Source organism: Eleginops maclovinus, chromosome 10 (assembly GCF_036324505.1).
Source record: "Eleginops maclovinus isolate JMC-PN-2008 ecotype Puerto Natales chromosome 10, JC_Emac_rtc_rv5, whole genome shotgun sequence".
NCBI classification, from domain to species: Eukaryota; Metazoa; Chordata; class Actinopteri; order Perciformes; family Eleginopidae; genus Eleginops; species Eleginops maclovinus.
In genome coordinates, this window is record NC_086358.1 from 8438857 (window position 1) to 8454107 (window position 15251).

A 15251-nucleotide genomic window follows, 5' to 3' on the forward strand; every position below is an offset into this window, starting at 1 on the left:
ATACAGTAGACCTTACCCGCCACTATTGACAGCTTCATTATTAGTGATGCTTACATATTAAAACTTCCATAATCATAACAAAATAATATAATATATATATTCTTCATTTTAATACATTTTTATTTAAGTGCTTTTTCTTTATCCTGTACTTGTTACTTGTATTGCTACACAAGTAAAAGATCTGTGTACTTCATCCACTGCTACATTTACCACTCTTCCAAAATGTGAAATGCAAGCACAGGCCTAGTTTTGTAACGTAAAGTGTTTCTGGGACAATCTTTATTATTATGAAATGTTGCCTTTGGCTAAATTCCAGCTGCTATTATTTTTTTGCTGAAAATGAGTTATTGTGCTGTTTTCCACTGGCTGGGGCTTTGGTTATGCAAGCTGCAGATGTTTGGCTGTGCTGTGCTCTTTTTTGTTCAAGAAAGCCCTCAGAGGACTTGAGCTCAGTGCAAAACAACAGCATCAGTGTATAAAAGTGAAATACAGCCGTGTATAACTGAGTAGTTTAACCGTATTTCTCTTAACTTGCCTGTAGTGTGAATAATGTACTGAGCATTATAAAACAAGTTAGAAAGCCGTCAAAAACTGTTGTTTTGGGAAAACAGCATGTTTAAAAAACAAAAAGCAAATCAAGACATACACATGAAATTACGTCATTATGGGAGCCATTCGTTTCAGCACACTGAGTTCCAGCCTTGTCTGTCTTTCACATTGATTATTTACTGTTTAAAGTGGACTTGAGCCCTCTGTTCACCATACAAACACAGTAATGGGAGTCATTAGATCAAGATCCCTTTGAGCACTATCAAGTAAACAGCTGATGCAATCACAAGGATGCTGCCGGGACACATGCACTTATATCGATGGAAAAAAAGCTAAAACATGCAATGAATTCAATCCAGAAGGTAGATTAAGTCCATGCATGCAAACTTTTAAAATGTAGTTTAAAGTAATGCATTTGTCTACAGCATTGCTAGTCTTTGTCCAGATTATTCTCTTGGATTTGCTAGCAGCTGCTTTCACAAGACCAAGAAAAAGGCATTTTTTGGGGTGGGGTAAGGGGGGGGTGGTGGGCCAAATGTGCAGAACACACAAATCAATAGGACTGGGCCTGAAGTTATGCAAATGTTTATCCAATAGAAGACAAGCTAGCTGTGGGGAGAGTGGGGGAAGTCATTATGCAATACCAGCCAACTATATATAAGGCCTTTGATAGAAAACCTGGAGATTTCTGTCAGCTCTCCACTTCATTTCGGTAAACAGGTATGCATTGACAATGGACTTCTTTTTTATGTTAAAAATGTTTAACGGGAAATGTAAAGACAATGGTTGGTGCTTTGACCAAATCTTTTTTTCTCACCTTTTTCAAAACAACCTTGATTTCTGTTTTGAAGGGTTTTTCGTTTAAAAATGGACAAAGAATTTGTAGCATATAGACATGGAATTTCATTACCCTCTACTTCACTGCAGGACTTGAATGAACTGGCAATGTGGCTCACTCTTCTGTCTTCTCTGTCTTTCCAACTCTCCCTCCTGACCAACTTTCCTTCTTCCTTTGTTTCTGCCTTTTTTCCTTCCTCTGTGATAGAATGCTGTGCTACGCTGTGGCCCTCTGTCTCCTGGCTTTGTCCTGGGCACAGGACTGCCAGGTCTCCAACATCCAGGTCATGCAGAACCTGGACAGGTCAAGGGTGAGTTAAAAGTGTAAAATGTTTTATGATAATTTACGTTATTCTTCAAATCGTCTTTGGTTAGAGATGCACAGGAATGTTATTGTGTGTTAGGACAGTGTACAACTAATTACACTGTATATGATAATTTCCCTCTTTTAATTTAGTGAAAAACATAGTGAAGCCGACTTACACTTGGATTTCTTATTCATAGTATGCAGGGACATGGTACGCTGTTGCAAAGAAGGACCCGGAGGGTTTGTTCTTAATTGACAACATCGTGGCCAATTTTGTTATCGCTGAGGATGGCAAAATGACCGCCACTGCTAAGGGCAGAGTGGTCATCCTGAAGTGAGTTCTGTTCTTTGCTATATAGGCTTAACAAGCTCCATTTTGTCTCACATCTTTCATAACATATTCCTCTCTTTTTGACATCTAGCAACTGGGAAATGTGTGCCGACATGTTTGCCACCTTTGAGGAAACCCCTGAGTCTTCTAAGTTCAGGATGAAGTACTGGGGAGCCGCCTCATACCTGCAGACTGGAAGTAAGTTGGGGAAAGCACCTTAATGGCAGAGATTTTTGCCAGGTTTAGAAAACTGATGATTAAATGTAAAAAAAGTCCGACAGAGTGCTCGATTTAACTTGAAAGAGTAAAAGATCAATGTGAAATAGAGATAAACAAAAAGCACAAAGTCTGAAGTTTCATACACAGATCAATGACGATTGTGCAATGTGTGAGTGGGCTAGAAATGTTTGTGTACTTCTGGTCGTGTTTTAACATAGGTCAGCATGAAAGGATCATTTTCATTTTCAATCATGAATCTGCTGATTCTTTTATAGATGAATCAATTTGTCTATTAGTCAGAAAACAGTGAAAAATGTCCAAGCTGGTTTTGCAAAGTCCACATGGATATACCTTTGAATTATTTTCAGTTTAATACAATATAAAGCAGAGTCATCTCCATACTGGAGAGAATGAAAACAGCATGTTCTGCGATTTTTCAAAAATCGTGTTTTTGGGCCGTACACTTACCATGCAAGTTGACTAATTGTAAAAGTATGATGATGTTAAAAATATCAACTCTTTCTCCCCCTTACCACCATCCTTTCTCCCTTCTCCGCACTCAGACGATGACCACTGGGTCATTGACACCGACTACGACAACTACGCCATCCACTACTCGTGCAGACTGGTAGACTCTGACGGTACCTGTCTGGATGCTTACTCCTTCATTTTCTCTCGCCATCCCACCGGTCTGAGGCCTGAGGACCAGCGCAACGTCGTCCAGAGGAAGATGGACCTCTGCCTGCTGGGCAAATACAGACGCGTTCCGCATACTGGTGAGTTCCCCTAACTGCTCACCTTCTTTCGATAAAATGCACATGTTCAGAAAACCCTTAATCAGTATTTATGCTTTAAATGTATCAGTATTATTACGGCTGTTAAGATTTAAGATGTTTAAGACGTTGAAATATTGTGTTTTTGGGTTTATTTTAAAAGCTATGTTTTTCTTGTAAGCTAAATGTTTTTTTCGTCCCACTGCAGGCTTCTGTGAGAGCCAACCCCCAACCCCCAGCCTCCCCGAGCCACTCTGATGTCTTGGACTGACTCCCACCAAAATGGTCCCTCCTCTGCTGTCTTTGTTTTTCCTAACAGAGACAGTAGCCCATTATTGTTTTGAAATGGCAAACTATAAATACACTCACATGACCTAATTGTGAACGGAAGGGAAAGATTACTGTGGATGCTGGTTTGTTGTCACCTAATCAACATGTCCCTATTAGTAAAGACGATTATGGGCCTTTTAACATTTTAGTCCAATCATCAACATCTGTCACGTGTTGCCTAAAACAGACTTCTTAATAAAAAACAATGGAAGTTGCTTACTGTGAGTAAACTAAAGGTATCAGATCACTTGAAATCTACTTTTGGAGCTTTTCAGGCCATTGTGAGGAATAAGTAGTCTCTTAAGTGAAGCGGAATTCTCTGCATTATTTCAAAAACGCAGCTATTAGCACCATGTTTACCACGAAACCAGGTTCACAAGTCACTGGCTTGCTTTTACACTGAAGTACGTACGGTATCTTGTAGCACAACATTTGATATTGTTAATAAACCTTAATACCTACATTACAGTCATCTGCTTTAAAGGCATACTAGTTTGGTTGTAACTTGATTGTATATTGTATACCTCTTGATCCAGTTTTGGGAAATAAAACGTTCAATATGTGTCGGTTCATTCAAGTATATGCTTCATTTTGTGAGGGGAGCTCTATCTTATAACAGAGCGCAAATATTAAATAAAACAACAGCGCAAAATTAGCTTTTACAAACAGCTTCCTTTGATATAAACACCTGACAAAACACATTTTTATTGGACTAGTCAAATGGATTATGTAAAAAGTATCACATTAGGTCCAGAAAATAAATAGATCAACGTTTTGTTTTCTGACATAGGTTTGTTTAATAGCCTAAAACTGTCTGACTTCCATCTTCCGCTACCATCTCAAGGTTTTACACATATGCAAAAACAATGTTTCAACATCTGCTGGACAGACATCCATGGTGCCTTGAATATTTGAACAACAAAAGGCAATGCCTCAATAACATTGAATAGAAATTTGGTACAGGCATTCATGTTTGCCTCAGGATGAATTGTATTCAATTATCATTTAATTTGCCATAGTTATGTTAAAATCAGACTTTTTTGCCAATATATGACCTGCAAAAGTAATGACACTCCCATCTGCCTCAGATAAACGTTGTGATTAGACCTCAAGCAGCTAATGTTAACATTCTAACTCAATGATGAACATGGTGAACGTTACACCTGCTATCAAGGCATACTACTCTAATTGCTCTGAAGATGGGCATTGATATTCTATTAATTTCCATCTTCACACAGTCGGCGAGTTTGCCGTACTTCTTTCCTGCATACGGCAGTTTAAACTGTATTTTCTTTATCCTGTAATATGACTTCATAGCTTTAAACTCCCCAAACAGAGCTCTGATGTGTTTATTCACCTTGATGGTAAACGGAACACACGTATGCCTAATCCTTTCAGTACAGCACATTTCAGCGAAGTGGACAACAAAAAGACGAGACACCAAACTCATTAACCTGTCGAAGAGCCTTGACTGGAGAAGCATCTACTTTTTAACTGACACACACACACACACAAAGCACATAAACATTTGGGTACAATGTCACAATGATTCCCCATCAGTTTACAAATGCAATTCTTGTTTTAGTCAATATTTCATTATTTGCTACACTATTTGCGCTGAAATAAACTCTGATTCAACAAAAAGGACATGACATGTTGTGTTGAGAGGAGATTTACATCTTTATTGCACACTTTTATACAGTACAGTGCACGGCAAAACAACTTTGGAGCACATGATCAAAAATAAAACAGAGGCGAAGGCAAAAGTTGGACAAACCATGCAAAGTAAAAACACAACAGCGATCTAAAAGAGGACAGTATAGCCGTGTCTGACTGGTTTAAGTCCATCGAGTCACATTGCCAAGATAGCAGGAATAAAAGCAACTTAACCCCTTTCCTCAACCAAGAGGACCTTTACTAATCCCCATCCTTAAATAGTTGAGTACAAGGAATTAGCACATGCAATCTCATTCCAGCCAAACAGAGCTGCAGGCTTGAAAAGTGAAGGTGGAGGTTGAAATGAGCTTCACTTAAACAGGGAGGAATAGAAGGACAACCTGGCACCATGTGACTATTTAAACTCTTCTACAGGAATTTGTGCTCTGCTTAGCTGAGGCAACTCACACCACATGTTGGAGAAATATCTCAGTCTTGTTTATCAGACAAGAGAAACACTGCTATACTTAAATATATCTCAATACTGACAATGAATAATTACAATGGCTGCTTCTGGGTAATTCCTCTCGTCAAATACAATGCGAAAATACCTTAAACGCAACACAAAAACACAAAATGTGTTGATTACGGAAACTAGGAGTGTGGCGGTGGTAGGTCTACAGCTGGTTTGAAACACACTGCAATAGTCAGGTTTGTAAACTTTCCTAAAATACAATAAAAAAGGTACAATTCATGATTATACAAAGGAAGTAACCTTGAATGTCGAAAATTGTACAGAAATACATTATCATCATTAGCTTTTAGTCACTTAAAAAAGACAGTAGCTTACTTAAAAAAATAACCCGAGAATAAATAATTTCATCAAAGCACACAAAAATAAAATTCTATAAGAGCTTCTCATGAAGGAAAATACACCTGTACTTACAAAACGAAGCAGGACACCCAGAAGTCAACATATGGAAGGAATATTAACCAATCAATCTTTGGCCTGACGGTCTGCTAAGGGCAAAAAAGTACTGGAGTACATTTCTTTAAATTGTCATGATTACATGGCATGAAACACTTATAAGTAGTTTTAAGGTGGTTATTTAAATCTGTCCCTTAATTCCCATATATATATATATGTTTAAAAATGTGCTTGTATAAGAACCACGTTTTACTAGCGGTTTGTATCTTAACCCACTTAGATAAAATCCCCATCTGAATATCACTTGGAGTCCAGAGAACATCCTTACTGCAATTATCAAATTTACCTAACTATGCCCCATAATTGAATGCATCAGAAATGTGTATTCAGTGATTGTTCTCACAGCAGCGGCAGTATTTCAAACTAATCATCTTGCATGAGACGCACTTACAATTTAAATTTGGAAATTAACACAAACAATTGGCAACCATGTAAACAACCTTCATATGTTTTTCGTTTTTGCTCACAGGAGTTCTGTGTTTGGATGTTCCAGTGGTTCCCGACCTTTATGACTCATTGTAAAAAAAGGAGGCAATGTATCCTTGACACCCACTGACTCAGACTCAATACTACCAGGCTAACCAAATGCTGATTTTCTTCCCTTTTCGTTCTGCAACATTAAAGAAGCGTAAAGAAACAGAATAATTGCTTTTGTTGAGAGGGGTAGCTTTGCTTTCGTGCTACCCCTCTTTCGGGAAGGAAGAGGTCCCAGGCTGGGGAACCACCAATCTAGACTATCTATTAATTTAGGCAAGGCAGAAGTCAATGTGCGCCAGGAGCTCCCTGTGGCGGCTGGTGGGATAGGAGGCCCGACACTTGGGGCACTCCAGGAAACTCTCATCCAGGAGGTTGGATGGAGACGTGGGACCGGCTGAGTCGTGGATAGTCAGGCGATCAAACTCAAAATTGTTGTAGGAGCTGGGCTCGGAGAAACGGGAGTTTGGCTGTTTCTGAAACACAAAACATTATAATTCAACATCTGTGCCCTCTCTTTTAGGTTTCTCTTTGAGACGGATTGTGATGAGCTGGGATTTATTCTTTTAACATGAACTTATAAAAGCCAAAACAACATACATAGGGCTATGATGTCTCGTAAAACACTTACAACAGTCTCAAGTTTAGTAATCTGATCGCGGGCTTTGCGGAGCTCCTTCAGCACCTTATGCAACTGGTGCTGCATGCTCTGACGATCAAGCTTCTCATTCTCAAAGTCCTTAGCAGAGAGCTTGATCTAAGGAGGGGTAGAAATGTAGGATTCAAGAATTCAAATACATGAATTGAACAAGTGATATTGGTATGGATTTCACCACTTCAAGAGATGATTCTCACAACAGCTACTACTTCCATTACCAACACTTTGCTTTCACCCATTTGAGATGTTTTGCTCAGGTACCTGTTGTTCCAACGCTGCGATTCTCCTCTGTTCTTCATTCTGGCTCAGAAGAGATTTCTGCAGCATATTCACCTGCGGAAGCCAGATAACCACTTTTAATAAAACACAACTTTTAAATCCCTTTTCCATTCAAATTAACACACGAGTGAAGTATTCTCAGAAGTTGTGATTGTGAGGGTTACCTGCAGGAGAAGTTCAGCAGATCTCTTCCTCTCCTCCTCCAGTCTCATGTCCATACTGTCCAGTTCCATCCTCATCCTGTCTGACCGCTCAGACAACACCTTTCTCTCCTCACTCACTGCTTGTCTGGATGCAGTGTTTATGTATTCCACATGAATATTAAGAATAACCACGTTTACGGTTTATATTACTTTCAAAAGTAAACCCGTTTACTGCGGTTATTGTTAGGAAAGTGTTCAACTTTTCTACTAATTTGCATATTTGTATATCATACTAAATCAGGAGAACATTTTTTGGCTCGAGTTAACTGAGAATTTAAGGAAAGTAAAACATGTAAGAAATAGAGGTATTTTAAAAAGGGTTTATATCCTGGACTCTTTTATCTACACTTTGGCTTTTTCTTATCATGAGGCTATGAAGTTTCTCCGCTCCAGATGTGCCGTTTAGAGATGAACTGTGGCTTATTTGAATTCTCCAACAAAAGTAGTCTTGTCTCACCTGCTGGTGTGCCGCTCCGCCTGCAGCTGCATCTTTACGTCCTGCGACTCTTTGCTCTTGTCTTCGTACCGTCTCAGAAACGATGAAAGCTCGCTGCTCTTGTCCTCGTACCTCCTCTGCAGTGCTGACATCTCCTGCTGGAGCCTGGTGACCTGCTCCTTCTGAGACTGCAGCTCTGCCTGAGCTTTTAGGGTCTGCAAATGCAAATTTTCCAGAGAAATACAAACTTCAAAACTGTTTATACTTTTGTTGAGCTCTACAACTTATTTATAAAGACGCCTCAATCCAACGACTGTAGAAATGTAATTGGGTTAGCGACGTTGCATACAGATGATGCACTAATCCAAACTTTTTAACAGAGTGAATGTGAATAAATGTGTACACAGTTTGATGAGGAGACTGCGAGAATTAGACAGAAAAGGGAATTGTGTTTATTACTAAATATGTAAATAGCATATGACATTTTGTAGTATTTACCTCTTCCCTCTGCACGCTGAGCTCCTCCTGGCTTCTGGTAGCCTGATCTTTCTGCCTCTCCAGGTTGTTCTGTACCCCCAAAAGCTGCTGCTCATAGTGCTGCTTCAGCTCAGCGTCCTTATCTGGACCTGCTAAATTGGCAGAAGAGATAAGAAGTGTGAGCAAACAAACCGAGACGCTAATCGAAAAACATTTTTGGCATTAAGCACCGTCTACGTGAAAGATTTTCAGAAGGTCCGAAAATTGAAATGCCTCATCCAAACAGTCATCAGTGCTGCTGATGTTGCTAATATTTTTAATCCCAGTAATCACCAATCTAATCTTTTCTTCATCTGATTTCCCCCGCCCGAAGCCAGTGGTGTTTAATGTTGGCCTATAAAATGATATCTGAATCAAACTGCATATCCCCCCGTTTCATTTTCCGTACTGTAAGCATCAAAGCCAAAAATGTGTTTGTGTTTGCTAGGTTCATTTGAATTACTTTAACATCACATGTGCATCTGTAGTGACTAGGATGTGGTGGAAAGCTATTTCATTCCTCACCATCCGATGTGGCCTCTTGGTTGGTTGGTTGCTGCTTGGCCTGGGCCAGCTGCTGCTCCAGCTCCAGCGTGCGGGCGAGCACGGACTGGACGTAGGCCTCTCTCTGCTGGTCGTACGCCATCCACTGCTGGTTCTTCTCAAGAGCCTGGTGTGGAAATGGACAACCGAGAAACTGTCTTACCATCATCTGTGTATTTAAAGATTAGACCTATCCAATTCAAAGCAACTACTGTAAGATTTTTCTAAATGAGTCAGACTTTGGTTTTGGGAGTAGGGCCCACTACTATGTGGCCCAAAATATTCATACGGTTTATTTCTATCTATAATGGGCCCTAGATATCTCATTTATAAAGCTTTGGTACAAAAGCAACTTTCCAATATTAAGAACGTGCGTACTTAAATAGGAAAAAACAGCCACATACAAACAAACTCAGTTAATCATTGAATGGACTTACGTCTCTCAGTTGATCTTGAACCATAGCCAAGTCTCCAGGAGGCACCTGTCCATTCTGTAGAGAGAAAAAATAAATACAAATAAAACCCCACGTCTGACATACAGGCTTCAACTAAATAAATACAATCCCTTTTCGTTTGTTATTCTGGTCATGTTGCTGCTGTGGAGGTGCCTATCAAAGGGATTTAAGTTTAAATAAAATTACAGACAGCCCTGATGGCCTTTGGGCCAATGTTCCACAAGTACTTATGTATATTTTGTGCGAACAAAATCATTTCAGGCAGTAAAAACGGTAGGTTTGCCACAAGCTTAACATCCCTCCTAGGCTTGCTGGTTTAAATTATTCATTGTCTTTATTTTTAACAATGGAGGAAAAATGCTTTTGAGCAAGTGATCAATGTATGCAATACTTGGCCTCATATCCCAGGGCGCCTACGTTAAGCCTATTCCTCGACATCCATCCCTAGAAGGCTGTCAGTCATTTCATAATTCTGTGACCTGTCCCTGAGGTCCTTATGTCTGATCCCACACAACGTTTAAGCTCCCTTTACAACACTGGGCATTTAAACTATCATCTCTATGAGCCCTCATACTTCCAGACAAGCATCGTGAGCTTGTCAACTTTTTCCAGATGGATTTAAAACTTGTATCCAACGTCTCATAGGCTAAGCACACAATTAGCTTATGTAAAACCCGAGAAGGAAGGAAGGAAGGAAGGGTTGGGTCAGGGTCTGCTGGTCAGATTATGTCTAGAAGTGCTAAAGAAGCTAAGCCGAGGGCTCGGAATGTTCCTGGAACATTATTCAAAAGACATGGAGATAAGGACACCCACTCGCACTTGGACCTGACAGACAACCATATCTATAGGGACTATGTGCCCATAAGTAACAAGCATTCCCAATCCATTTATTTATGTACACTGCCTTTAATACTTTTCAACCTTGAGACAAAACGTAGGGGACCATGTGAGAACATTTACATTCAAAGACGGTATGTGGTGACTGAAGCAAAGCAAAAAGGGGGAAAGAACTTTATATTTTTCTTTTCTTTCTTTCTTCAGATCCTCCCACTCTTTTGGGTATAGACCGATTTCAAACAATACTGTAACTATAGTTATTACATTTGTTGGTTTGGATTATTCAGAAATATGAATGATGTATGGGCCTAGCAGTTGGTTTAACTGATTTTGAATGATGTGTAATTAGAACTCTTAATTGATTTTGAGGTTGAATTAAAATAGAAAGAGACCCCCCCCCCCCCACTTCCTGGATTCTTGCCAATAAGCTACCTTTTGCTGTCAAGAAGCAAAGTAGAACACAGACGATTGCTCTGTGTAGTGAAGGCGTGCTGTGCTCAAAGCATCAAAGGGCTGAAGAGGAATCACAGCTGCTTTTTAAATTGGAAGGAGATCCTACAATTGTGTGGGAGTGCCAACCGCTGGTATATTAAATAATCCTTCGCTGGGTTATTGTAAAGGTATGGATGACTGAGTAAGAAAACTATGGACTGAAATGTGTATTTACATTCACAATATTTCATTTTTTGGTCTTGTTTTATCGGAGCTAGATAGATATTCTCCAGAGAGAAGGTAAAGACAGCAGCTGAGGAACACAATGAGAGGTCACAAAGTGCCACCTAGTGGAAGAGGATATAACTGCATCGGTATTTCAAAATAAGCCACGTTTGATGCAGTAGATTCACTGGAAAGACATAACAATAAAATAAATTGCACAAACCTAAAGATGCACTAGCTGCTGGTCCAAACAGATGCCATGTTTACTCAGAATTATGAACTCAGGCAAACAAAGGCCACAATGATTATGATGAAGTTATATATTTAATTGTTCCTTTAAAACCCATTTCTGTTCAGATTTTAGAATTGGTGGAAGAAACCAGAGTCCTTAAAATGTACGCCTTTCCATTTAAAAAAAAAAAGACAGTTTTGGAATAAATCCTAAGGGTAATTTTCAATAACATAAGTTACTGAATAAGGACTTTTTAATTAGCAACCCTAATAACCCCATTAACTCAATTCATGACCTATAACAGTAAAAGTAGCCGGTCAGCTACAATTTAAATACAGCCCTATTATAAGGAAGGTACACTTCCCCTATAACATAATTGCTTATGTGGAAATGGCAGTGACAACTCTCCTAACTAATGAGAACATCTAGACAGGTATAGGGCCAAAAAGTTGGTCAACCTACCGTCGCCTGTGTTTCCAGGGACTGGCAGCGGGCAGAAACGGTGGCCAGCTGGTTTTTCAGGTTTCCAGTTTCCTGTGACAAACTCTGGAACATCCCATCTCTCTGGTCGGCCTCCTTCCTCCGCTGCTCCAGCTGGGCCTGCAGTGAAGCCACCACCTGCAATACACAACAAAGTGAATAAACAACACGTTGACTAGCCTACACAACAACCTGTTATTTCTGGTTAATAAACTTGTGTTTATGCAGGCAGATACTTGCGTTTATCAGAGCAATTATCTACTTCACACAAATGACATTACAATGCTGGCACTCTGCTGGTATTGGCCACTGAGCAGATCTGGTTTTAGCACTTTTGTTGATTAAAGTTAATGAGAAAAAAGCAAATGTTATTTAATTGCATAAAACATGGTATAAATAGCAGCTCATAGTCCTTTTGCCAGCATGCAATTTCCACATTTTAACCTAAATTAATAAACGAGTTCTTCAACAACAGAAAGAGATTTCACAATGATTTGCAACAACAACCTGAACTGAACAGCATCAATTTATCCAGCTGTGTCTTGAACACAGAGGCATACCAGTGGAAAAAAGCTGGTTTATAAATATCAAGTGAACAGCATATGTTAGTATGCATTTTTTAGCTGGATGTCTAAACGTCCCTTAGCTGAGCTGCTGTCAAAATAGGATTGAATCTATTTTCCCCCCAACTGTGTTTTATGGCAGCTCAGTGGGAGCATGATATTCTTTTTTCTGACAGTTGTCAGCTGCCAGCAATACATATGCCAGCAATACAATGCTGAAAGTGCAACAAATCTTTACAACTTGAGGAGCACTCTCAAATACACAGCTGTAGGTATATATCTCTTCAACATGGGCAGAATAACTTGGCAAAAAAAATCGGTCTTTCTGTGAGTCCATGCTGTCAGATGACATTTATAGATGTATCTATAAAGTACTGATAAATTGGATTTGTAACCATATATTTCTGCAGAAGTTGAGTCATGTGTACATACTTCTCCCCCTCTAGCTGACAGCTGCTGTCTCATTGTTTCTAGATCCTGTTCTTTAACAAGCAACTGCTGATTGTTTCTCTCTCGCAGCGTCTCAAGAGACAGGATCCTCTGTAGTGATATGAGGAAAAATAAGTACACATTAAAATACAAGAAAAAAGGGAAACAGATAGACAGATATGAAGAGAATCCTGAAGTTAACTTGAAATCCCTCAATACACCTTCAAAAAAAAGTATTTGTTTACCTCCAGCAACTTGCTTTTGTCTGAGTCGGGGGGTTTGATGTGTCGTTTGGCCAGTTCATCAATCTTTCTCCGGAGGTGAGCGTTCTCCTTCCTGACTTTCTCCAGCTCCGCCTCAGCCTTGGAAGCAGAGTTGCTGGATTTGAAGCCCAACCTGGAGACAATGGTCTCTTTGGCACCTTTAGATGTCATGGCTTCTTTGTTGGGTGTTTATAAAGTTACCTGGACTTCTCAAAACATAAAAGAATAATTCAGAGATTGATGTTTTCTCAGATGTACATTTCACCGGATGTGTATCATATTGCCTGAAATGATTTCGATTACAAATAATAAAGCCGAATGGAAAGTTAAAAACAGATCACCTTTGTGATTCATCCCAAATGAACTGACAGATTTGATACTAAACGTTATCAATAACATGAAAGTATGCAGATGAGTAGTCTAAATTGAAAGAAAAATAAACATATTTGACCCTAAACCATAGTTTGAGTCTTTTACAAGTACATTTCAACAAAATCTATCCCCTTTTATGGACACTAACGTACATTTAAATGAAACATCAATACACAGATTACTCGGTAATACAACTGACAGTTCTTGAACGTAACACACATCCTCGCACCTGTCTTTGGTAGAAAGCTTTTAATAAACTAACATTACATCGTTTAAATTGCACGCTGTCTTTTGTAAAACAAAACAATTAAAGCCAACATTACTGGCGGAGAGGAATAAATGAGAAAATATGCTTACATATAAAGCGAAGTGAAGATATGCAGTGAAATTAGTCCGTAACAACAAGACCGTTTTTCTAACCAAACGTTTTCGTTTCCTGAAGTTTGAATTGCAGCGCGCTGACGTCATATCCGTGATCGGCAGTGGGTTACGTTTGTTTACTAAAGCCTGAGTGTCCCGAATATGACTGATGGGCGGAACGGTGTGAAAAACAGTTATCTTTAATGTGTTTAATTACACTGCTACATTCAATACTGTTCACTTTACTTGCATTATCGTTTTAAATCCAATTACTTGAGAAGTCAGCCTTTCTTTTCTACTTGTCTTCACCGACTGACATATCTGTTAAACCGGACTGGCCTTTTCACTGAATGAAGCGAACCCACACAGGAGAGCCCCCTAAACTTGTTAGTCATGTTTCTGTATCTCCTCACTGAGAAACCTTCCAGAGACGCATCATAATGAAAGCATTTGGTTTTTTTTTTTAAATGTTTCTGCCAGAAAACCGCTTCAACGGAAGTGCTTGTCTACATAGTGTTTGATATTGCACTGCCATTGATTATCAAGGTGCATCTTTAAGAGATTGTTGATGGTGTTATGATCGCAGAATTACACATTCAAATATACTAAATCATCATATATATTTCTTTCTATTGTAACAGTGGCACACAATGTGAAAGTGTACAGTAAGCACAAACACTATGAGTAGGAATGTGATTTTCATACTTGCTGTGTGTTTGTTTGTGCGTGTGTGTGGCCTACATTCCTCCAGGTGTGTCAGGCACAGAGGTGAAGAGACACAGGAAAGAGCATTGAAACTGTGGGGAAGTAAAATGGTAGGACAATGCAACCTAATTATTAGTTGTGGTGTGTTTATACCTTTTATTTAAACATTAAAAAGGTATGGGAGTATCATTGTTTCATACACTTGACCTTAATGTCCTCATTAACGTATTCGGCATGTGTAACGCAGTCTATTAATTGACCTACATGTTAAGTGTTTATAAGCATGTCAGGTGGTATTTTGCAGTTTTTACATTTCATCCTTTAATAGCTTGGCCAAATGACATGTTTACAACAGCAGTGTTAAATAATGTAATAAAAAAAGTGTTTAAAGAGAAGTAGTACCTTGACCTTTGACCTTCACATCAGCATACTGTTCAATTAAAGCTCAGTGTGTATTACATAAGCAGACTTGCCACGAGGCATTTTTGTTTTCTTGTGGCATGGACAATACCCTGATTTACATTTAATGTTAGATCTGAGCATAAGCAAAACAAAACAGTAAAAAAAATAGGATATCTTACAGTAGAAGTCAATTCCTTAAACCTATTGCATTCAGCCAATACATTTACATTAATCCCTATCAAATGTGTTGATACAAAATGTATTCATGTAAGAAAAAGCAATCAATTAATTCATCTTCATACTTCATTTTTTTGCAAAGCAGTCAACCCTGAGGGCCATTTCTGTGAATTTATATTTCTCCCTGGAAATTGTGTTTTTTTTCTCAACATTTCCCTAC

At 39.0% G+C, this 15251-nt stretch overlaps 2 protein-coding genes across 6 annotated transcripts; one reads left to right on the forward strand and one right to left on the reverse strand.

Moving 5' to 3' along the window:
• The first annotated feature begins 1146 nt into the window (after positions 1-1146).
• Positions 1147-3918, forward strand: rbp4 (retinol binding protein 4, plasma). The gene is made up of 6 exons (XM_063893065.1): positions 1147-1269; positions 1595-1697; positions 1891-2027; positions 2116-2222; positions 2807-3019; positions 3225-3918. Exons 2-6 carry the CDS (start codon positions 1596-1598, stop codon positions 3272-3274), a joined length of 609 nt encoding a protein of 202 aa, XP_063749135.1. The 5' UTR covers positions 1147-1269; position 1595; the 3' UTR covers positions 3275-3918.
• Positions 3919-5002: 1084 nt separating this feature from the next.
• Positions 5003-13874, reverse strand: cep55l (centrosomal protein 55 like). Of its 5 annotated transcripts, none has more exons than XM_063893068.1 (12): positions 13745-13874; positions 12998-13224; positions 12756-12863; positions 11743-11898; positions 9537-9590; positions 9082-9226; positions 8539-8669; positions 8062-8255; positions 7566-7689; positions 7384-7455; positions 7096-7221; positions 5003-6940 (listed from the first exon to the last, which is right to left on the reverse strand). In XM_063893068.1, the coding sequence occupies exons 2-12, from the start codon at positions 13184-13186 to the stop codon at positions 6737-6739; spliced, it is 1503 nt and encodes a 500-aa protein (XP_063749138.1). In that variant the 5' UTR covers positions 13187-13224; positions 13745-13874; the 3' UTR covers positions 5003-6736. The 5 variants fall into 5 exon arrangements, with proteins under 5 accessions (XP_063749138.1, XP_063749140.1, XP_063749136.1 ...); XM_063893070.1 differs by having other exon boundaries at positions 8539-8666; positions 12998-13221; positions 13745-13859; XM_063893066.1 differs by having other exon boundaries at positions 12998-13221; positions 13745-13859.
• Positions 13875-15251: the final 1377 nt, after the last annotated feature.

Coding starts and splice junctions, on each gene's coding strand:
- rbp4 (XM_063893065.1), top strand. CDS start 1,596: ATGCTGTGCTACGCTGTGGCCCTCTGTCTCCTGGCTTTGTCCTGGGCA. Junction 2,028..2,115: donor GGCAGAGTGGTCATCCTGAA/GTGAGTTCTGTT, acceptor TTTGACATCTAG/CAACTGGGAAATGTGTGCCG. Junction 2,223..2,806: donor CTCATACCTGCAGACTGGAA/GTAAGTTGGGGA, acceptor CTCCGCACTCAG/ACGATGACCACTGGGTCATT.
- cep55l (XM_063893068.1), bottom strand. CDS start 13,186: ATGACATCTAAAGGTGCCAAAGAGACCATTGTCTCCAGGTTGGGCTTC. Junction 11,899..12,755: donor TGTCAGCTAGAGGGGGAGAA/GTATGTACACAT, acceptor TGTGTATTGCAG/GTGGTGGCTTCACTGCAGGC. Junction 8,256..8,538: donor TCAGCGTGCAGAGGGAAGAG/GTAAATACTACA, acceptor TTGCATTTGCAG/ACCCTAAAAGCTCAGGCAGA.